Raw genomic sequence first — 23,304 nt, forward strand, 5'->3', positions numbered from 1 at the left:
GAAATGGTCAAATTTGATGAAGTCTAGTGCTGGAGAATAGAATGGCATGAGGGGACTGGAGACAAAGAAGCAGTGATGGCCGAGGTGGTAAGAAGTGAAGATTGTCCAGAGTTACTAGGAACTACATGACCAATCTTGGATGTCAAGCGTAACAGGGATGGTTTCAGGCAGAAATGGTTTGAGAATGACCCCCAGCTAATCCTGTTTAGAAATTCACCAGGAAGGAGGGTGAGTTGTTCATTTTTGGAATGTGGAGTGTGCAGATACAGAATATGGGCGGGGGTATCTGAGAGATATTTGTATATATGGGTTTAGAATCCAAGGGAGGTGTCTGCCCAACTATGCTGTCCTCTTTACAGAATAACCGAAGATTCGGCCGTGACCACATTTGAGGCCCTGAAGGCTCGGGTCAGGGAACTTGAACGGCAGCTATCCCGCGGGGACCGTTACAAATGCCTCATCTGCATGGTGAGAGGAGGGAGCCTGTGGGTGCCCTTGGTCAGGCTTGAGTGCCCCCTGGGTTGGAGAGCATCTCTGCACTGTGATCTGACTTCTTGAGAGGGCGGGCTTCAGTGTGACCCATTCTCTGCCCACCTCCTCCCTAGGACGCATACTCGATGCCCCTAACGTCCATCCAGTGTTGGCATGTGCACTGCGAGGAGTGCTGGCTGCGGACCCTGGTGAGGCGGCATGGGGATTGGAGCATGGGTGGCTGCTTTGGGTACCGCCCAGGTGTCCTTGCTTATGTGTGAGCCTGCTTTGGGAGCGGAATGAGGAGGGGCAAGAGGGAGAAGGGGCACAGAACACAGCCAGAAGCCAGGATACCCCCTCCCCAGGCTCACTACATTCTCCCCCTCCCCCTCTGTGGGTTCACTGCCTGCTCCCTTCCCCCTGCCCATACCACCCCGCCCTCCCCAAGGCCCCGTGTCACACACACTGGTGAGATCCCAGGTCGGGGAGGCTGGGTGTGGGCAAGCAGGACCAGGGCCCCAGCCCCTCCCCCTCCCATTACTATGCTCCCTCTGCTCCTGCCCCTGTTCTTCGAGTGCGGGAGCAGCCATTAAAATGTCGCCCGGAGACAGCAATAAAAGGCCCGGACGTGGGCTGTGTGTCCTGATCAAAGGCCGCATGTAATCTTGTTAGGGCCGCAGCAGCCACAGCTGGACCCAGCCTTGTTCTCATTACTGGGGCTCCTGCTGCGGGGCTGGCCAGGCAGTTTGATCCTGGCATCCCCCCAACACAGGAGTGGGCCTGCCTGCCTGCTCACAGAGGCCGCCGTGCATTCCCAGTCTAGGCCCACAGGACCGAGGTCCCGGCATACAACTCGCCCAGGCCTAGGTGCTCACGTGAGCGAACATGCAGCTCCATGTGCATGACCAAAGCCCTGCCTGTTTCCCTGCAGGGTGCCAAGAAGCTCTGCCCTCAGTGCAACACTATCACAGCGCCCGGAGACCTGCGGAGAATCTACTTGTGAGCTAGCCACCCCAGGCAGGCCTTGTGTCAAGCAGCCCCGCCTGCCTCTGTGATGTGACCCTGTCCCTTGTACATACTTGCACACAGGTTCCCAATGTACATACCTGCGCACTTGCGCGCACACACACACACACAGGCCTCTGGAGCCAGAGTGGAGGCTGAGGCCCGGGCCCTGCCTGCTGGCTCCCACCAAAATTGGGGACCATACCCATTCCAGGTTCTGTTCCCAGGGTGGGGCAGGTAGGTGTAGCAGGGCAGGGCTCCTGATATCCTGCCCACAGACAGACTGACAGACAGACAGACAGACATGCAAACACCAGACTGAAGCACATGTAATATAGACCGTGTATGTTTACAATGTTGTGTATAAATGGGGTAACTCCTTACCCATATGTCCCCTCCCCTTTGGTTGTATGATTTTCTTTTTTTTTTTTTAAGAACACCTGGAAGCAGTGCCTCCTTCAGGGCTGGCTGGGGGCTCGGCCCATCCTCCTCTTGGGGTGCCTGCCTCTCCCTCCTCCATGGTGTCCCTTCCCTCTCCCATGTGCTCGGTGTTCAGTGGTGTATATTTCTTCTCCCAGACATGGGGCACATGCCCCAAGGGACATGACCTTCTCCTTAGTGTTAGCTCCTGGGGCTCTTTGTAAGGAGTTGGGAACTGGGGGGGAGGCACAGAAATGGGAACGGACCGAGCTACAGCAGGGGCTGAGACTGGGGGTGGATGAGGGTGCTCCTGCCTGCCCAGCCTCGTGGAGCTAAGAACCATTCCTGGGATTAGAGCTGCTGTTCCCAGGGAGAAGTGCCGCCTCCCTGCCCCTCCCCTGGGCCCCATGGTGTGATGCTGTGTCTGTATATTCTATACAAAGGTACTTGTCCTTTCCCTTTGTAAACTACATTTGACATGGATTAAACCAATATAAACAACTGCTGCCTGTGTGTTTGTGTGTAGAGGGGTGTGGGTGCTGAGGGGGTGTGGACAGAGGCAGTTAAAGGGTTAATTCCTGGCAGCAGGGTAGGGGAAAGAACTTGGCTATGGGTGTGGAAACAGTGGCGTTGGTCTGTGCAGGGACCCTGGAGCACTACCTTGGGGTGGGGGGTGGGGCTGGGGACCTAGACTCCTGACTATTGATGGGTGGGGGCTCCAGGTTAATTCTTTATTGATGTGGAATCGTCAGCTCATTAATCACAGAAGAGGTCAGAGCTTGGGGGTGCAGAGAGGATGCAAGCTCTAGCCCCCAGTCTAGGGCAGGAGAAAACACAGCCCCAAGCCTCCAACCCTTTCCAGTCCCCTGAAACAAGCCAGGGACCAAAGGCGGAACCTCCGTCTCAGCACCCCTGTGGCTTTGTTCTGTTCTCCAACCCAGTGACCAGTAGCCAAGTATTGCTACTGCCTGGAACTCCAAGTGGGAAGTAGAAACCTCTATAATCCAACGCAGACCCTCAAGTCAGGCAACTGCGGCTGGGCAAGTTGGCACTTGGAGATGGTGGTTTGTCAAGTTGTCACACCAGAGTGACAAGCATCTTAGGGCTTGGTCAGACAGTGCCAAAGCCACAGGTGCGTACTCACCCACCACAGAAAACTTGTCTTTACAAAATTCTCCAAAATTCAAGACCCCAGAGTACCTCCTCAACTCCAGGCTCCTTTTATCTATGGATCCTCACGTGCCAGGTCCACCCTCTAGCTTCCCAAATCCCCTGCCTCACACACACCAATCTCCGGGATGCCCACAGTGCACGTGATAGAATCAGGTCCAGTTGGCAGCTCCCGCCTCCTGCGCCCAGTGACAAAGCACCCCAGCTGAAACCCCAGTGGAGGCCCATCACAGTTCCATGCCCAGTTTGAGGGCTCCAAACAGCCTGAGCACAAGAATCCTGAAGCCAGAGATTCTACGGGAATGTATGTGGCCTGTCCAGGTAGAACAGTCACAGTGACGCTAAGGGTTTGGAAGACAAATAGGTAATGACCAGTTCCCATCAGGCGGGCTCAGTTCAGGTCTCCCCTCTCCCTTCTCCCTGCCTTGGACTTAGAAGGTCTTTCATGGCTGGGGCCATGTACTAAGAGTGAGGGCCTGAAGCAGAGGGTGCTGTGAGATTTGTGATCTCCGATTCATGCCGCAAGCAGCACTGCCACCTGTTGGCCGTGGCTAGAAATGCAGCCACACAGCCTAGGACTCCGCTGCCAAGTCCCCAGAGGGTCCACCAGCCCTGAGAACATCAGGGCTCAGCTCCCTCCCAGAGCTTTTCCAGCCATCTCCTCCACTTCCTGTCAAATTCTCAAAGCTCGGCACCACCCCCAAGTCCCAGCTCCTGTATGGCACTGCTGTCTTCCCTCTGCTCCCACACCATCTGCCCATCACACACACTTTGCAACCTTCCTGGATCCAGTGGTTTCCTGGCAAAGTGTGGACCTGGGCAGGCCCACCACCTCTGCACCCTCAGTTCCCCATCTGCCTTCTACCTCAGACTCCCTGGCAGTGAGGTCCGAGAAGTCTGCAGGAAATGCCAAGAGGCATCCACGGGGATGGTACTTCATGCCGGGGGACTTTGCCCTTCCAGGGACTTGGAGCAGAGATCACAGAGCCTGCCCCAGCCTGATCCTACCCTCTGGCACCTCCTCACAAAGCTCACTTTCCATTCAAGGAATCAGAGATGAACCCGGGGGCTCATTATCAGCCCCCACACCTGCACTTGGTTAACCCTATGGGCCTAAATGCCACAGGAATCGGCAGCCTGAATGCTACCCTGGTCCAAACACAACTATCGCCAGGCTCCCACAGAGATGCCCAGGGACTCCCACCTGCTAGGATCCTGGGATAAGCAACCACCACAGTCCCCCAGAACAGGGGCCCAAAGGAATTCTCTGCTTGGGAGACCACAAAGTCCCAAAGGGCTGAAGGGAGTCGAACCAGAAGAGGACCCCACCCATGCATACAGTTTGTAGGGAGGTGTCAAGCATTTATTTCTGGAACAGAGGTGAGGTGGGTGGGACAAGGATCTCAGCAATGGACACAGCTGCGCATGAAGTTGACGCAGAGGTTCGTGTAGTAAGTGGGGTAGTCACGCAGGTGGCTGACATGTGCAGATGACACAAAATCCACAGAGCGCACCAGGACCTGGTGTGCCAGGCGAGCCTCCACCATGCGTTCCACATCCCTGGCCAACACCACCTCATCGGCCCTCGAGTAGAGGTAGAGCTCGGGCCAGCGAGAGGCTGCGTTAAGTAGCCTGTCATAGAAGCGGGTGTGGAAGAGGGCGGTGAGTGGAGTGAGCAGGACATGGAACACGACTGCGACCAGGGCGAAGGCCACCAGCAGCAGCAGGCGCAGTGCGGCAGGCCGGTGCTCCAGGACGGCTGCCAGGGCCCGCAGAGCCCCCACCAGGTTGCTATCACCAGGACTGCTGTCAAAGATGGTGCCCACCACACGCAGATGGCAGAAGCGCCGATGGGTGTGCAGGAGCTCCAACACATAGCAGTACAGCATGGCACCAGCGTTGCTGAAGACATGGAAGAGCAGGAGCTCCTTTTCAATCTCATAATCAAAGAGGACCTCAAGTAGCTTCTGGGCCAAAGCACGAAGTGAAGGGATGCCCAGGGACTCGGAGAAGAAGACCATGTGCCACGGAGCTGTGTATCGGATCACGATGCAGCCCTGAGGAGAGGAGAGAGACCTGACTGATCCTCAGGGATGGGGGCAGGGACAAGCTAAGGTCAGAGGGGTCCAGCAGCTCCAACTTCCTCAGGCCCAGAAGCCTTAGCAGTACTCCAGGCCTGCTGCAGCCTGGGCACCAGCTTACCACTCACAGACACAGTGCCTTCCAGAGTGCAAGGCTGTAGAACAGTCACTGGCCAAGGCCCCTCAGCCCAGGATGGTAGGTGAGGCCTGGGACGCAGAGCATGCTTTGGAGACATCCGGGCTGACCAGAAGGAAGTGTCCTCACTCTGGTCCACTTCCCGTCTCCCTCGCACCTGTAACCTTACATCCTCATCTGCTCAACTCTGGCACTTTTAAGGCCTTGCTGCTTGGCTACACCCTGCTGCAGTGACTCCCCTCTGCACTGTCTCTGCCTCCCAGGCACCAGAAGTTACCCCCATACGACCCTGCAGACCCCAGCCTTGACCACCAGAGGCCACTCATGAGCCAGACCGGCATCATGTGTCTCTGGCCACTGCCACCTTCTCCCTGGGAGCAATCGGTACTTTCCGGCATCAGACGCCTGGAACCCACTTGTCAGGGATCACTCCTTCCACTTGCCCTGAAATTCCATAAGTAGTAAACACTGTCATTCCTCAAATTCTCAAATCTGAGCCAAATTCTCTCTAGGTTTCTGTAGCACTCAATACATAAGTCGAGTACGCCTCAGAGTCTCCAGACAGATCCCCTTCTAGGCCAGTTAGAAAAGGAGGCCAAAGCCACGTCTAATTAGCCTGTTCTGGAGACAAAGGGCCCTTTGTTAGGGGACTCAGAATTAGGCAGGCTCTAGGGTCAGACAGTGCTGGGTTCCATTCCCAACACCACTTATTAGCACTATGGACAAAGAGCAATTTACTTCGTCTTTCTGAGTCTGTGTCTCCATCCATCTCATAGTGTTACAGTGAAAAGAAAGTGAAAATATGCACCTAAGTGTCCACTACTCAGCACCTGGCACAAAGTAAACTCTTGACTAATAGTGGCAGTAATTAGTGATGGCAGGAGGAATAACAAAGGCCACTACTTGAATGGCCCATAACCAAACAAGGTCGGTCAGCTGAGGCAACCCCTGCAACGCTCCAATCTGAAAGCTGCTCCACGGCTCTTCCCGAGGCCCCGGCATGCCTAAGCACCCCTCCCAAGACTGCAGAGGGGGTCACTGATGTCTCCTGGCCCCTTGGCTCTGGAAATTTCACAAAGTGCTCTGCTCTCACTCCCCAGGAGGATGTGAAATGCCTTCCCACCCAGCCCCAACCCACACACAGCACTGCCCACCAATGCAAACACACTCTCACCGCACGACCACACACATAAAACTCCCAGACTAAATGGAGCCCATCCGCCTCACATCCCACAGATGCAGACACCCAAGGCGTAAGCCACTCACGAGGGTGCACCCTCTGCAGCGTCTGTGAGTGCACAAAAAAACAGAGCTGCCAGCACACACAAGCACACATACCACTGCTGAGGACACACTTTCATGTTGCACTGCCTTGAGTGAGTGCATGTCTGCGCATGTGCACACACACTCCTCCCAAGGCACACTCACACGCAGAGCTATCTGTTGGTTCAGACCTAAGTTCAGCAATCCTGTGAATGCACCATCTTTGAGGGCACACGTAGTGTCCCTCTAACTCCATGTGCCACCTGGGTGTACACAGAGCTCACCCTGTGAACCCCCAACAGTCCCTGTGAAGGCCCCCACACACTGAGCTTCCCTGCACCCAGAGGTTTGGGCCTCACTTGCTGGTTTCTGAGGTGCCTGCCATCTCTGCTGCCATCTCCCCAGTCAGGTGCTCTTAGAAGTCCCTGTGCCAAGGACCTGGGTCTCACTGCATGTCCAATCCTAGTCTCTTCTCTCTCCCCAGAAGCAACCATCATTCCACGTCTGCACATGCTTTTCCCAGGACAAAGCCCTGCTGTGTGGCTCCTCACCAATCTCTTCTGTATTTTCAGTCTCTTCCTCTCTAGATTCCTACTAATCACATTAAAAAAAAAAAAAAAAAAGCTCCTGCTTTACACCAGGTTCCCCTCTAACTCTATGCCCCCTCCTCTCCACCTCACCCTTCCGCTCCCACTGGCTCTGGAGAACGGCTGATCTGCTCCTGTGGAAGCCATATTCTCCGGAACAGCCAAATCCCGCGACACCGTTCAGTGCCCATCACACTGCCCTTCCGGCTGCATTAGGGATCACACACTCCTAGACAGACTCTCTGGTGCCTGGGCTCTTAGGTAAGTCGTTATCATGAAAAAGGGGAACTGTTCTAGATTTAAAAGAGAGCCAAGGAACTAGATGCAACAGCCGATCCTGGATTAGATGCTGTTTAGGCAAATCAGTTATGAAGGACACTTTGGGCACCATTAGAGCATCTGAGTAAGGACTAGAAAGTGGATGAGATGAAAATGTGTCAACATGAGAGGGTGGAGACCACGATCTGAAAAAGAGCGTGACATATGACAGCACGTTCAGTAGATCTCGTTTAGGTGAAGAAAAGATACACACACAGAAAAAAGCTGAAAGGATGTGCACTAACGTGTAAACAGAGGCAATCGCTAGGTGGTAGAATATGGTGTTTTTAATTTTTTTTACATAATAAAGTATTAGGAGTTTGGGGTTGAGAACTTTCCCCCACACCCATCCTGCCCTCCTGACCACATGGTAAAGGCACCCCCTTCCCTTCCCAGATGACCATCCGCTGGCCCTGCTGCCTGGAGTCCTCTGCCTTCCCAGGGGTGTCCCTTTCTCCCTGTGCCTCCGCCTCCACGACATCTCCCCTCTTGCCCTCTACAGTGGCCAGTTTCCCAAAGACTCTCATGCTTTCCTGGGTTTTCCTGTCCCTCTTTGGCCACTCCTCCTGTCCTCATAGGACCCTCTTCATCCTCCACTCCTTCAAATCTGGGCTCCTCAGAGCTGTCTTAGGTCCTCTTCTCCTTGCCCTCTACACACCCCTGGGGGAAGCTCATCCACCCGAGAACCTATGGCTTCTCCTCCAGCGTTCCTTGTCTCAAAAAACACCCCCCACTGCCCAGGAACTGCTGCAGCCAGAACCCTGGCATATGCTGGCCTCCGGTCCTGGCCCTTCCCATCCTTCCCCTGCTCTGCAATGTGAAGCCTTAGGAAACACAAATCTAACTTCCCACCCCTGCTTAAATCTCCTAAGGACCCTCCTCAGCCTCATCTCTTAGCAGGTGCTCTTTATTTCCTCCTCTGTTCTAGCCACACTCACCTATTCCTATTTCTCCACTTGCCCTCGTGGGTCTTTGTCTAATGGCAAAGCCAGACAAAAAAGCCTCGCCCACCTAGTGGAATTCAGAAGTAGCTGAACTGCTTGCACAGTAAGGCAGCCTACAAAAGGCAATGCCAAAGGACCACCTTGTGGGTTGAGGAGCCTAAGCTCAGAACTACCCTTTCTCCCAACCCTTCTCCATTCCAGGGCCCACACACACCTCAGACACAGTGCACACATGGGCCAGCAGAGGGATGCCAGGGTGCGGAAGGGGGGGCATCAGCTGACCTTTCTCCCAGGAAACGCCTACTCCTCCTCAGTCCAGGGCTCCCAGTGGCAGCTGGGGCTGTGTGCGCTGGTGTCTCTCTGCTTTGAGAGGTCTGGGCTGAGGAGGGCAGAGTAGGGTCGGGCCAGAGTCCAAAGATGTGAAAGGGGCTTTCAAAATATAACCAGGCCTACCCTGGTGGGGTAGCTCAGTTGGCCAGAGCATTATCCTAATATGCCAAGGTTGCAAATTCAATCCCCGGTCAGGGCACATATGAGAACCAACCAATGAACACATAAATAAGCAAAACAACTAATTGATGTTTGTTTGTTTCTCTCTCTCCTCCCCCCTTCCCACTCCCTCTTCCTCTCTCTAAAATCAATAAATAAAAATTAAATAAATAAATAAATAAATATATATATATATATATATATATATATATATATATAAAATATGTTTTTCACACCCATCTGTCCAGGCCCTCCTAAAGGCTCTCTCTAATTACCACAACCTCCACATTCAACTCTTGGTGCAGCCGGATAAGCAGCAAGGAAACCTCAAGCCTGAATCCGTTCTCCAAGAAACCCTTCTACTCTGGGAAAGCGGAGGCGCCACGGTCAACCCTAAGATAGAACCTCATCTGGTCAGAAACGGAGAAAGTCCTGGGAGGACGCACTATGCCCAGCACAGCCTGCCCAGGTTCCTGCTGCCCAGACAGGCTGTATCCCGCCAACAGACACGTGAGGTCTGGGCCGACTCCACAGCTGGGAGTACCTCCGAGCTAGACTGCCCACTGCAGGATTTGAGGAGAAAGGAAGGGGAAGCAGGTCAGGGGGCTGGAGGGGACAGCCCAGGCCATGGAGGAAACAGCAAAGGGGGGATAATCTAGCCAAAGTCCCCAAGATGCCAGCATCTTCATCACAGGCCATTCTTGGTGCCATTCCCAGACCAACCTTCGCTGCAGCCTAAAGACGAGCACAGCCAAGGCTCAGAACTGCCCCCAATCCCCCTTAGAGCAGTCAGGTGGCAGGGCACCGGCGCTCGGGGTGTCCACAGCTTGCAGTACTTACCCTTTTGTGGTAGATGGCGCTGTACTTGGCAAGGTTCTTGTCGGAGCAGCCACCCCAGCCCAAAAGAATCACTAAAGGCTGTCGAGTTCCAGCATCCTTCCCATCTTGGCTCGGGCTATTCTCTGAAAAATACAGGTGAGACTGCCAGCACTGGAGCTGGGGTGCAAGGTGGGGGTGGCTGGCCAATCCAGAGTCAGCAACAGTCTGGCGGCAGGAAGGGAACCAACGGGTACCAGGCCCAGGCAACTGGCCAGCCCCTGCGCCACAGGTTCCCACGGGGCTCCTTCCTCTGTCCCTGCTTCAGGTGGCTTTTTGGCCTCTCAGGGTCATTGGAAAAAACCCACATGAAGACACCTTTCTTTAGTGACTCAAAGACATAGACCAGGTGAGAAAAGTAAATACTTTCTCCATGCAATCTTACCTTCTAATCCAGGGGCCGGCAAATTACAAGCCATGGGCTGAAGCCAGCCATGGTCAGTTTTTGTAAGAGCTGAGGGCTAAAAATGAAAATGACTTTTACATTTTTATTTTTTAATTATATTTTATTGATTATGCTATTACAGTTGTCTCAATTTTTCCCCCTTTACCCCTCTCCGCCCGGCACCCCTGACTCCCTCAGGCAGTCCCCCCACCATTGTTCATGCCCACGGTTCATAAATCCTTTGCTGACCCCCTTTTCTATACTGTACTTTATATCCCTGTGGCTATTCTGTAACTGCCCATTTGTACCTTTTGTTTTAAAGATGCTATTTATTTATTTATTTATTTTTAGAGAGAGGGGAAGGGAAGGAAGAAGAGAGGGAAAGAAACTACAGTGTGTGGTTGCCTCTCATGCACCCCCTACTGGGGACCTGGCCCGCAACCCAGGCATGTGCCCTGACTGGGAATCGAACTGTGACCTTTTGGTTCTCAGCCCACACTCAATCCACTGAGCTATGCCAGCCAGGGCCTATTTGTACTTCTTAATCCCCTCATCTCTCACCCATTCCCCTGCTCCCGCTCCATCTGGCATCCCTCAAAACACTCTCCATATCCACGATTCCGTCTCTGTTCCTCTTCTTTGCTTAGTTTGTTTTTGAGATTCAATTGTTGATAGATATGTATTTTTGCCATTTTATTGTTCATAAGTTTTTATCTTTTTTCTTAAATAAGTCCCTTTAACATTTCATATAATAATGGTTTCGTGATGATAAACTCAGTTTTTTCTTGTCTGAGAAGCTCTTTATCTGCCCTTCCATTCTAAATGACAGCTTTGCAACTTGGCTGTAGATCCCTGCTTTTCATCACTTTGAATATTTCTTGCCAATCCCTTCTAGCCTGCAAAGTTTCTTCTGAGAAATCAGCTGACAGTCTTATTGGAACTCCCCTGTTGACCAACTGCATTTCTCTTGCTGCTTTTAAAATTCTCTCTTTATCATTAATCTTTGGCATCTTAATTATGCTGTGTCTTGGAGTGGGCCTCTTTGCATCATTTGAGACTTTCTGTGCTTCCTGGACTTGTATGCCTATTTCCTTCACCACATTAGGGAAATTTTCTTTCCTGATTTTTTCAAATAGATTTCCAATTTCTTGCTCTTTTTCCTCTCCTTCTGACACCCCTACAATGTGAATGTTGGAACACTTAAAGTTCTCCTAGAGACTGCTCTCCTAGAGCCTCATTTTTATTTTTATTTTTTCTTCTTGCTGTTCTGGTTGGTTGTTTTTGCTTCCTTATGTTCCAAATCATTGATTTGATTCTCCCCTTCATCCACTCTGTTGTTTCCCTGTAAATTTGTTCTTCATTCCATTGAGTGTATTCTTCACTTCTGTCTGAATCTTTATGCTGCTGAGGTCCTCACTAAGCTCCTTGAGCACTCTTATAACCAGTGTTTTTAACTCTGCATCTGATAGATTGCTTATCTCCATTTTGTTTAGTGCTTTTTCTAGAGTTTTGATCTGTTCTTTCATTTGGCCCATGTTTGTCTCCTCGTTTTGGCAGCCTCCTTGTGTTTGTTTCCATGTATTAGGTAGAGCTGCTATGACTCCCTGTCTTAGTAGCATGGCCTAACGTAGTAGGTGTCCTCTAGGGTCCAGTGACACAGCCTACCCTGTTACCCATACTGAGTACTCAGAGTGTGCCCTTCGTGTGAGCTGAATACACCCTCCTCTTATAGTTGAGCCTTGGTTGCTGTTGGCAGGTCAATGGGAGGGACTTACCCAGGCCAGTCAGCGACAAGGACTGGCTGTGACCACTGACCACCAACCTCTGCCCTCCGTGGAGGATCAGCTGTGTAGGGCAGGGTGGTGGTGCTCTGATATGGCCTGTAACTGTCCACTGGGTGCACTGACCCTGGCATTTCCCAGCTGGTGCAAGCCAAGGTCAGCACCAACCTGTAAACAACCAGGGCCATCTTGCCTGAGTCATAAAGCTATCATAAAGCTAAAATGAGTCATAAAGCTAAAATGCTATTACTTATGTTGGGCTTGGAAAGTCCCAGGTGAAGCAAGCTGTAAATCTAGGCTGGCTAGTTCTACTGAGGTGCCTGGGGCCACTTAGAAGAGGTATGAGGGCTGGGGGCTCACTGAGGCCTGCTTGTTTGAGAGAGAATTTAGGAAGTTGTGAAGCATAAGCCAAGACCAGCCATTCATATGGAAAAGCTACTGTTAATAACTGTAAATTGGATGGGAAGGAGCCTCAGGTGATCTCCCGGGATGGGCAAACAGTGTTAGGTTCGAGTCTCAGATATGGCACCCCCTGCTCTGTGGAAGAAAGGTCCAGAAAGGGAATGATGGCCTCTGCCACCTTTCTGTCTGGGGGAAAGCTGTCCCCCAGCTCTTGCCTTGATACCAGACACCTCAGTTCCTCCCTGCTTTCCACTAGTACCTTTCAAGCTGGTAATGGAGCTCAGAGGGAGTGAGTCAAAGTCTATGTGTGGGTTCTTTAAGGGAACTGCTTGGCCCTGGCTAGTGTAGCTCAGTGGGTTGAGTGTGAGCCTGTGAACCAAAGCATCACTGGTTCGATTCCCAGTCAAGGCACATGCCTGATTGCAGGCTATGTCCCCAGTAGGGGGTATGTGAAAGGCAACCATACACTGATGTTTCACTCCCTCTCTTTCTCCCCGCCTTCCCCTCTGTCTAAAAATAAATAAATAAAATCTTTAAAAAAAAAGAGGAACTCCAGAAGTTTCTTCCACTGACCCAATCCCCACTAGTTTTTTGCAGCCAGAAGTTGTGGGGACTTATCTTTCTGCCACTGGAACCCTGGGCTGAGGGCCTGGTGTGGGGCTGGGACTCCTCGTTCCCTAGAAATCCCTTCCACATTGTTCATATGTATATATAATATTTATATTTATATTTATATAAAGATTTTATTTATTTTTAGAGAGAAGGGAAGGGAGGAAGAACCATCAACATGCAGAGAAACATCAATCAGTTGCCTCTCACACACCCCCAACTGAGGACCCAGCCCACAGCCCAGGCCTGTGTTCTGACTGGGAACTGAACAGGTCACCTTTCGGTTCCCAGGCCGTCACTCAGTGCAGCCTGGGCACTCCCGCATCTTCATCCAGCACACATGGGTGTGGAACCAGGCCATTCCGTGTCCTCACCTCCTACCAGTCTGGACGGATGTGGTTTCTTTAATTCCATAGTTGTCAGACTTGCATTCAACTCAATTTCTGACAGTTCTGAGTGACAGTTGTTCTATAATTTAGTTGTAAATTTGATGTGGTTGGGCAAGAAGATGAGCCGTGTTTACCTATCTGCCATCTTGACTAGAAATCTTAGTTTTTATCTTTTGAAATGACTCTTTAAAAAAAGAAGAATGGCGGGCCTGTGAACCACCCGATCGTGGTTCAATTCCCAGTCAGGGCACATGCCTGGGTTGCGGTCCAGTTCCCAGCAGGGGACACACCAGAGGCAACCATACTTTGATATTTCTCTCCCTCTCTCCTTCCCTTCCCCTCTAAAGTTAAATAAATAAAATCTTTAAAAAAAAAGAAGAATGGTATTTTGTGACACATGAAAATTATAAAAAATTTAAATTTGAGCATCCACAAATAAAGTCTTACTGGAACACAGCCGCATTTAATTCCTTCCTGTGTATGGCCGTTTTCATGCTAAAACAGCAGAGCCGAATAGTCGCAACAGAGACCACTGAATACTTACTGGCCCTCTACGAAAAAGTTTACCAGCCCCTGTTCATTCTAATTCCACAAGCAGATGGAGGGAGAGGGTCTTAAAAAGGGAAATGAGTGGGGCAGCGTTGGCAGAGAGGAGGAGCAAACTGACTCTGAGGTCCATGCCAAACTACCCACCCTGCCCTAATAAAGAATAATACTAGCTGATATTGTTTGAGGTCTAGCCCTCAAATCAACACGATGAGGAAAACTACTGCAGCTGAGGAAACTGAGGAACAGTGTGGCTAAGTTACCTGCCTAAGGTCAGACAGGCCCCAGCTCCCCACCCTAACTAAGGTCAGACAGGCCCCACTCCCCACCCTAACTGAGCCACTAGACACCTCTGTGCCACCAGCCCCATCTCCAGCCAGAAGCATGTCTCCTCGGGTGATGCACCAAGGCACAAGCCAGCTGTCTGCCGCGTCTGCTCCTGAAGAGGCCTCCCGACAACCTTGCTGGTCAGACCCCATCTCATTTCCCTGCCAACCGAGTCTCCCCACCCCAGGGGGACTTCTGTGCAGGGACTGCCTGTTGCTAGTTATCTGCCCTTCCGAAAGGGCTGGGGTGCGCCCTTCCAAGGATCCAGCCACTTGGCTCTGCTCAGCTGCTACCCTGAGATTTATGGAAGCTGGTGGTGACCTGGCAACAGTAAATTTCAAGGCTAGTTAAGAGGATGGTAAATATAAATCACTAACCTTTGGACAAAAGGAAGACAACAATTTCCTGTGGAAATTAATGTGATTGAAAAGTTCAATATTCCTGCTCTCCAGCAGTGGTGACTCCGGCCTTCAGAGATTAACTGCCTGCACCCTCGGGGATGGATCCCAGGCCGGGCACAACTCGGCCTGCAGCAGGAGCTGCCAGCACCTTGGTCCCCTGCCAGCCCTCCCGGGCCCCGCTGGCGCTGGCCTCAGCCTCAGATGAGAAAGAAGTTAGAACCCATGGCTCTAATTCAGGTCACTCCAGATAGTCTCTCTCCCTTTCTCCGTCTAATGTCCCCCTGTCCTCTGCCTGAGCAGCTCTTCGCCTGCACTGGCCTTTCTGGTACAGGCCACACCTGGGCCTCCTGGGGCCAAGCCCAACCTTGCTGGGGGTGACTACCCAGGAGGTTCAGGTTCTGGCAGTGTCACGGGTGAAAATGGACAGCTACAGTTTGGGTCTGCCTTTGAACCTCTGAGATTCGGCAGCTGGGGTCCTGGACTTGCCCCAGGGAGGCCCCCTTACCTTTCTGTGGCTGGGCGAGCTCAGGCTCCCCACCCCTGGCCTATACCGGTCTCCTCCACAGGGAACCACCAAGACACCAGCTAATCAAGGGCTTTGGAACTTACTTCAAATGCAGAGAAAGCAGCCAAGGGAAGTCACATCCCCTGATGGCCGTGGGAAGTTAAGGCTACCCCGACCAGCAGTGACAGCACATTCCCAGTGGGCAAAGGTTCACACAACTTCTCCTGGGCCTCGGACCTGCCCCTTCTCCCACGGCTGGGATTTCTAACTCCATTTGCTCCACTGCAGGTTTTACCAGCACCCTAGGCTTCGCCAGCTCTGGTAGCAATGATTGCCCCAGATACTACACTCCATGAAGGTACTCTCAGCACACAAGCACCCTAAACACACAGCCTACTCCGAGAGCCCGTGCCTTCCGTCCATTTCCTAAAGGGAGGGAACTGGCCCCTCCACTCCTACCAGGCTCTCGAGGTTGCCCACTAAGCCACAGGTGCTCTGCACCCATGGGTGCCTCCCACTCCCCGACACATTCTCCTCCCAGTGCCCTACTTTCCATGCCCACTCTGAACACAGAGCCTTTGTCTGACCTCCTCCCATGGGAGTCACACTGCCCCTCCTGATTCTGTACACGAAGTGCTGCCATCCAGAAAAGTACAAGGCGCTCTGGGAACAAGGCTGAGAGAGTGACAGTGACCAGGAAAGGCCGCCTAAAGGAAGACGAGTTTGCTGCACAGGCCTTGGAGGACCAGCAGGGGCATGCCAGGTGCAGAGGGGGCATGAGCAGGGGCAGAGGGCTCTGGAGACACTATGGTCAGTCTGGGGCACAGCAAGCAGTCCTGGGGGACTAGATGCCTGGGTTAGGGAGCACCCACGGGCAGGAGAGCTGCCAAAAGTGGGAATGGGGCCCCGTCCTGCAGGGCCTTCGAGCCATGCTTAGGAGTCCGGGATTTGTTCCGTAGCATAAGGAACAGTAAAGACTCTGGAATCAGGGCAGTGGCATGACCCAAGCTCTGCTGATTGACGACTTGCACAATTACTTGTTTAATGTCAGTCTCTCCCCAGAGCCCGCAGGCTCTGTGAAGGCAGGCACCGGGGAGGTCACGCCCATCAGCCTGGCACTGTAGCTGGCACATTCAAGCACTCATGTGCTGAATAAGTGAACGTGTGGCTGGGAAGTGAAGGATGGATCCAAGGAGAAAGAGCTGGCATTCTTCTCGTTACCGGTGGCATTTGCAGAGTCGTAAAAGTAACTACTATTGGCTATTGTTATTTATGGCCACACTGGGATCATGATCCCCAAAGCCTTTTGTAAAAGCCCCTGTTCCTTTTAGGCCCATCCCACTGGCCACATCACCTTCTCCCCTCCCACTGCTAACATCTCACCCTCCAGCCACTGACCCTCCGGCACTGAAGACAGGCACTGGCGCAGTGTCCCACTTGGGCTCCAAGACTTACCACGACCCCCCTGGTTCCTAAACCATCACAAAAGTCTCTGAATTCCACGTCTCACTCCAGCTGCTACCCTCCCTCTCTCTCCCATTACCAAGAAAACAATAACAGCAAAAAGAGCATTATGTTTTAGGCGCTATTCTAAGCACTTTACATACCAACTCACTCAGTCTTCACAACAATCCTACGAATAAGGAACTGTTATTATTCTCATTTTACAGATGAAAAACCAAGCCACAGAGACAGTAAATAACCTGCTCAAGATTACACAACTAGGTAGTGAAGCTGGAATCCAAACCCAAGTAGCCTAGAGACCAACTTACACCCACTTCCCCAGCCAGCTCCCCTGGGTAGCAGCGCCCAAGACCCCAGCCTTAACCAAACCTCTATAACCTCGGCTCCAAACCGGCATGCACGGCTGCCTCTGTACATCAACAGATCCAGACTGCCTCTTCCACCTGTTCCTCCTTGGAGGAACCTCAACATTTGCTGCCTGGAGGAACCTCAACATTTGCTGCCTCATTTCATCCTGCAACTGTCCTAGGAGTTAGCTACTACTGTTAGCTATTGTCCCATTGTACAGATGAGAAAACTAAGACACAGAGAGGGTAAGTCCCTTTCCCCAAGTACATGCAGCCAGGAAGCGGCAGGGCCAGCATCCATCTCTGGACCACCTGCCACACTGCCTCCACCTCTAAAGCCACGCTGCTTACCCGCTGGCTGTTGCTGATGCTCCGTTTATGCCTCGCTAACGCCCCCCACACCTTCTGCTCACTGCTCACTTCCAGAAAACCCTGCCTGATGCCCTCCCCAACCGCAAATCACCAGGGGTTAGAGGGTCCTCCCCTGCACCGTCACGGCACCCACCATCTCCACGCCACTGCCCTTACCACGCTGCCCTGAAAGTGCCCACGAGGAGCAGACAGGAGCCCGCTGCAGCATGCAGGGCGGCAAAGGCCTGAGCCAGAGCAGCGGGAGACAGGAAGGGGGGAGGCGATGAGAGGTAGAGGAGGGTCACCACAATTTTGGAACACGTATCAAGTCTCAAAAACGTACAATCTTTGACTTAGGAATTTCGCTTTTAAGAAAGAAAAACATTTAATTGTATGGAAATATTCCACCATACATTAAACAGATCACAGACACAAATGTAAGTGATAAAACTCGTAGAATAAAAGATAGGAGTAAATCTTTGTGACCTTGGATGAGGCAATGGTTTCTTAGACATGACCAAAAGTATAAGGAATAAAAGAAAAAGCAGATAAATAGGGACTTCATTAAAATTTAAAACTTCTATACTTTACAGGACACCATCAAAAAGTGGGGAAAAAAACCCAAAGAATGGGAGAAAATATTTGCAAATCATGCATCCGATAAGGGATTTATATCCAGGATATACTAAAAACTCTTGACAATTCAACAATTAAAAAGACAAATAATCAAATTTAAAAATGGGCAAAAATTTGAAGACACATTTCTCCAAAGAAGATATACAAGAGCCCAAAAACACATGCAAAGATGCTCAACATCACAGGCATTAGGGAAATGAAAGTCAAAACCACAAAGAGATACTGCCTGATACCAGATAGGATGGTTATAATAAAAAAGTCAGATAGTAACAAGTGCTGATGAGGATGTGGAGAGATCGGAACCCTCATATATTGCTGGGTAAGAATATCTAAATGTGCAGCCACTTCAAAAAACAGTTTGGCAGTTCGTCAAAAAAATTAGAAACATATAGTTACCAAATGACCCAGCACTTCCACTCCCAGGTATATATCCCCAAGAGAAGTGAAAATATATGTCCACAAAAAAACCTGCACACTTCCTGCCTGGTGTGGCTCAGGGGACTGAGTGCCTGCCTGTGAACCAAAAGGTTGCCAATTCAATTCCAGGTCAAGGCACATGTCTGGCTTGCAGGCAGGCCAGGTCCCCAGTTGGGGGTGTGCAAGAGGCAATCAATCGATGTCTCTCTCCCTCTTTCTCCCTCCCTTCCCCTCTCTCTAAAAATAAATAACTTTTTTAAAATTTTTAATTAAAAAGTAACAGTAATACACTAAGTGAAAAAGCAAGTTGAAAAGCAGTATGAACAACAGAATACATACATGCATATACATACAAACATACATGTGCCTAGAAAAATACATCAAATATCAATAGCAATTATTTCTGGGATTAGAGGCAATTGTTTTTTTGTGATATTTTTATCCATTGTCCATAAAGAATATGTATCACTTTTGTAATGAGAGTTAAAATGTTATTTTTAAAAAGGTAGGGGGAGGATGTTCCAGAGTCAAAGGCACTGAGAAGTCAAAGAGGCTGTGCACAGGTATGTGCACGGGTCCGTGGGTGCATGGGTTCCCAGACGCCCCAGCTGGGCAGAACTATTCCTGTCAGCCCCAGCACCTCCCGAGCACCCCACCAAACAATTTAGTCTCACAAGTTCCCTGTCCTCTAGAATTTCCAACGAAACAACGCTGATACCAATAATACAAAAAGGACCCATACACATATTGTACAACAGTTTGAGTCACAACACTGAAGCGTAAATCAGACTGTGTGTACCCCAGGGGCACTGGTGATGACACCGGAAAGGGCCGATGAGGCGTGAGGTCTGTGGCATGTTGTGTGCTTTTTATCTGGAAGCCAGAATCAGGACACAAAGAACCTGTTTTCTTTTTAAAATGTGAAGAATAAGAGGGTGCTCCAATTTCTCTACTCCCCAGAATATTTTCTAGATCCTCATAGTTCCTACATTTAAACCAAATTATTTAAAATTTACTTTTTTTTTTTTTTTTACTTTTTGAAATAAGAGTATAAGAGAGCAGCACGATGGCCAAGAGTACACACTGTATAGAACCATGTCTGGGTTCAAACCTCTGGCTCTGCCACTAGCAACTATGAAACAGACCACAAGCAAGTTCTCTAAGCTTTAATTTCCTTATCTGAAATGAGGATAATAATATGAAAGATTAAATAAAATAATGACTATAATGGTACCTGGCATAAAGAAAGAATTCAATAAATCGAAGTTATTATTATTACTTCACGAGGAATGCATGCTCATTGTAGAAGAGGAGAAAATGAATATCTAATAAAATTGGAATCATACTGTTTTGTAATCTGCTTTCTTCGATTTAGCAATATATTGCGAATATCTCTTCCTGTCAGTTTATATACTTCTGCACCATTCTTTGTGGTGGCTGCAGAGCAGCTGTAGAATATTTCATAATTTATGGTTACCAATCTCCCATTATTAGACATGATGTTGTTCCCAATTTTTTGCTGTTATAAAAATACTTTAATGGACACCTCTTTCTTTGTGCTGTCCTTGGTTGTTCCCTAGAAACATAACTGTATTCAAGCAACACCTCCTAATGGCCACTGAAATCTGCACATTAGCACTGGCCAGGTAGCTAAGTTGGTTAGAGCATCATCCCAAAACACCAAAGTTGCAGGTTCAATCCCCAGTCAGAGCACATACAAGAATCAACCAATGAATGCATAAATAAGTGGAACAACAAAATCAGTGTCTGTCTGTCTGTCTCTCTCGTTCTCTCCCTATCTTTCCCTCTAAAATCAATAAATAGAAATTTAAAGAAAAAGTTTTGGTGTGAGGTAATTGGGACAAATTATTTCCCAAGGAAATGACATGGGAGCAGGTATAAGGCGGTGGGAGGGTGGGGAAAGTTGCATTCCAGCCAACTGATACGTCAGCAGCAGCCGCTCACCATACTGTCAATCATAGCAGTGCTGGGCTCTGTGGTTTTGATGTTCAAATATGGGGGGGTGGGAAACAATTCCAGAAACCAAATGACTGTCCTACATACTTCTCCACCATTAAACAGTAAATACAAAAGGACAATCTCCAGGGGTCCCCAAAGACTGTCACTGTATGATGCAACGTCGGCCTGGGAGGAAGTGCTCTGCAGATCAGAGAAGCAAACGGATTCAGGTGAGCGCAGTGCTGCTGCCTCCTTCTGAGGGAGGGGTCCTGCAACCTCCAGTTCCGCTCTGGGAGGGAAAGGCATGACGAACTAAAGCCAGTCCAGAGGAGCAATCAGAAGGAGGAGGTTATCAGAACTACATCAGAGGAGGGACAGCTGAAGGCCCAGGAAGGATCTGTCTTGGAGGAGAGAGATTTGAGGAAGGCGTGAGGCTGTCGATTGCTGTGTACCCACCATGACCCTCTAGCCCTCCAGTGGCCACATCATTGTGAAACCAGTTGCTTATAAACCATAAACCTCTCCCCTCCCCCAAACCACAGCTCCCTGAAGGCAGCCTGTGTGTGACTCGCTTCTGAGGCACCAGCAACGAACCATGGCCAGGACCCAGCAAATACTGAACTGAAAGAAGAAATGACAGGAAAGCCTATCGAGGCTCAAGAAAGGGAAGTGCTTTCTAACAATCCCAGTTGCCTGTGACAGGCCAGGATGTGTGGGAGGAAGCAACCTGTCAGGAACCAGTCTGGTAACAACAGAATGCCCTCATACCAACAGAAGGATGCAGAACAAAAGGACCCCTCAAGATTTCTCCCAGTTCTAGGACCCGGTCTCCTCAAGCAATGAGGGGAGCCACAAGGGGAGAAAATACACCGATAACGTGCCAGGCACACACTCAGTCATTATCTTGTTAACCCTCACAACCCCCGGAGTAGGCACTATTATAATTCCCATCTTACAGTGGAGAAATCTGAGGCATGAAGAGGTTCAACAACTTGCCAAGCCACAGAGCCAGGAGGAGGTAGATCTGAAACACAAACAAGACCACCAGGCTGCCCACCTGTACTGAGAGAACTTCTGCCCTCCTGGCCATGCAGAAGGCGGCCCCAGCCCTTTGCAGCTGAAGTCTCTCCAAGGACAAGAACATTAACTGGCTTCATGACCTGCTGATGCCGAAACGTGCCTAAGCCAACAGATCAGGTTTCCCTGAGCCCAGTTCTAGGGAAATATGGCCGGTCTACAGCCATCTGTTCTGTAGGAGCCCAGGGCCTGCCTTTCCCTCTTAGACCCCAAGCAAGGAACACAAGATGCTAGGGGAGGGGTCTAGGAAGGCTCTCCTGAAGGAGGCAACATCTGAGCTAAGCCTTAAATGATGAGCCAAACAAGTGAGGGGGCAGTGTGGGGCAGCAGCCGGGAAAGGGCATTCCAGATGGAGGAAACAGCAGGAGCAAAGGCAGAGAAGCAAGAAATGTGTGGAGAATCACAAGCAGTTCCGTTGCCAGAACATAAAATTCAAATTGCACAGTGGAAGGACATAGTGACCACAGAGGAAGGCAGGGGCTGATAAATTATGAAGGACTTTGAATGCCATGTTAAGCAATCTGGAGTTGATTTATCCTGAGGGCAATAAGGAGCCACTGAAGGGTTTTACACAGAGCAGTGACAGATCAGACTTTTGCATTAGTAAGATCACTGGGTTAACAACATGAGGCTGAGCTGCTGGCAGTAGACTGGAGGCGTGAAGGCAATACGGAGTAATGCAGGGGAGAGACCTGCTGGGCTTGGACGGACATGTACTTCAACGTTCCTCTACCCTAATTCCCAGTCAGGGCCCAACTTTCAATTCTCTGGGTCCCCAATACTACTCACAATACCGGGGGCCCAGGCCTGCTTTACATACAGGCTACTAATTTTAGGGAAGCCTCTCACACACCTTTCTTTACCTATATGCCTGTAGGGAGGAAAATAATGCTAATCATTAAAAATCATGGTGCCATGCCAGGCACCATGTTGGGTCCTTAACACAATCTGTTGTGCAACCAACAACCCTGTGAGGGGCTTTACTATTGGTACCGCAGTTTTGCAGATGAGGAAACTGAAGTTCAGAGGGGGTTGACTACCGAAGGTCACCCAGCTGCTACGGGGAGAAGTCAGGATGTGAACCGACTTCTCTCTGATGGCAGGGATTGCTCTGTTAACCACAGCTATGGAGAGCGGGGAGGAGAGAAGGATAAGCGTTCTATGTCTCGGGCTTCAGTGAAGACCCCGAGAAAATAGTGAGTCGGACCTCTAGCCACAACAGTCAAAGAGACGCTCGAAGTGGGAAGCCCGACTCCAAACAAAGGAATCAGGAGAGCCTCTGCCCTCCCCAGCCTTCAGCACCAGAAGAAAAACGAGGGCAAGGACTTGAAGACACCGATTGAAGGGGGGAAAGGCCCCCAACCGAGCAGAGGAAGAAGGGAAGGGAAGGAGCTCCGAAGGGTTGAGCACTCCGGGGCGGGGCTTCCGAGGGGGCGGGGCCCTCTGTTCCAGACCAACTCTAAGACCTCCAGGACCCTGTGAGGGGACTGACAGCAAGAGGGCGGAGCCGCGAGGGGCGGAGCCACAGCTGCGCCTCCGACCCACAAACTCGTTAGGTCACCTCCCCACGACTGGACGCAACCCTCCTTCCATACCCCGGCTCCGGCAGGGATGATCCGGGATCTCGATGGTGTAGTCCAGCTCAGCCGAGGGCATTGTGAAGGTGCCGGCCTTTAGCACTGTCCTCTCGCCGGAACTCGCGTTCGCGCACTCGCGAGCTCGCTCTTCACCCGCGGCCTCGTGGGCACCGCCCAGTCACCACCCACCTCCGCCGATACTGCCCAATCCCTGAGCGCGCTCTGTGACCTCTCACCCTAGCAACCACCGAGTTTCTCTCAGGGCCTCTCGCCGCACCCTACAAGCTCGGCCCTAGCAACCATGCCCCGCCCCGCTCTATCCCTGGCTCGCAATCATTGGCTGACTCTTTTGATATGGGTTAGGTACTGGT

The 23,304-nt window shown here is 50.9% G+C and overlaps 2 protein-coding genes across 5 annotated transcripts in view; one reads left to right on the forward strand and one right to left on the reverse strand.

Annotated features, from left to right (window-relative positions):
* The window catches only part of RNF220 (ring finger protein 220), a 222,941-nt gene extending 220,542 nt beyond the window's left edge, over window positions 1–2,399 (forward strand). For all 3 annotated transcript variants that reach the window (XM_037069664.1, XM_037069665.1, XM_037069666.1), the window contains 3 exons: window positions 360–468; window positions 606–680; window positions 1,403–2,399. In XM_037069664.1, coding sequence (XP_036925559.1) covers window positions 360–468; window positions 606–680; window positions 1,403–1,474 — 256 coding nt within the window. In that variant the 3' untranslated portion in view covers window positions 1,475–2,399. The remainder of the gene's footprint in view (window positions 1–359; window positions 469–605; window positions 681–1,402) is intronic.
* A 2,003-nt stretch (window positions 2,400–4,402) lies between these two features.
* On the reverse strand, window positions 4,403–23,162 carry TMEM53 (transmembrane protein 53). Of its 2 annotated transcripts, none has more exons than XM_037069674.1 (3): window positions 22,952–23,162; window positions 9,725–9,846; window positions 4,403–5,123 (listed from the first exon to the last, which is right to left on the reverse strand). In XM_037069674.1, exons 1-3 carry the CDS (start codon window positions 23,010–23,012, stop codon window positions 4,470–4,472), a joined length of 837 nt encoding a protein of 278 aa, XP_036925569.1. In that variant the 5' UTR covers window positions 23,013–23,162; the 3' UTR covers window positions 4,403–4,469. The 2 variants fall into 2 exon arrangements, with proteins under 2 accessions (XP_036925569.1, XP_036925568.1); XM_037069673.1 differs by lacking the exon at window positions 22,952–23,162 and adding an exon at window positions 21,337–21,417.
* Between the last annotated feature and the right edge of the window lie 142 nt (window positions 23,163–23,304).

The sequence above is a fragment of the Sturnira hondurensis genome, unplaced genomic scaffold, assembly GCF_014824575.4.
Source record: "Sturnira hondurensis isolate 20B ecotype Veracruz unplaced genomic scaffold, ASM1482457v3 Scaffold0018725, whole genome shotgun sequence".
In the NCBI taxonomy this organism is placed as follows: domain Eukaryota; kingdom Metazoa; phylum Chordata; class Mammalia; order Chiroptera; family Phyllostomidae; genus Sturnira; species Sturnira hondurensis.

What these genes read in the sequence shown, in the direction of transcription:
- TMEM53 (XM_037069674.1), bottom strand. Translation starts at nt 23,012, where the DNA reads ATGCCCTCGGCTGAGCTGGACTACACCATCGAGATCCCGGATCATCCC. An exon ending in TCATCCCTGCCGGAGCCGGG is followed by an intron (nt 9,847 to 22,951) that starts GTATGGAAGGAG and finishes TGTATTTTTCAG; the next exon opens with AGAATAGCCCGAGCCAAGAT. An exon ending in GCGCCATCTACCACAAAAGG is followed by an intron (nt 5,124 to 9,724) that starts GTAAGTACTGCA and finishes TCCTCTCCTCAG; the next exon opens with GGCTGCATCGTGATCCGATA.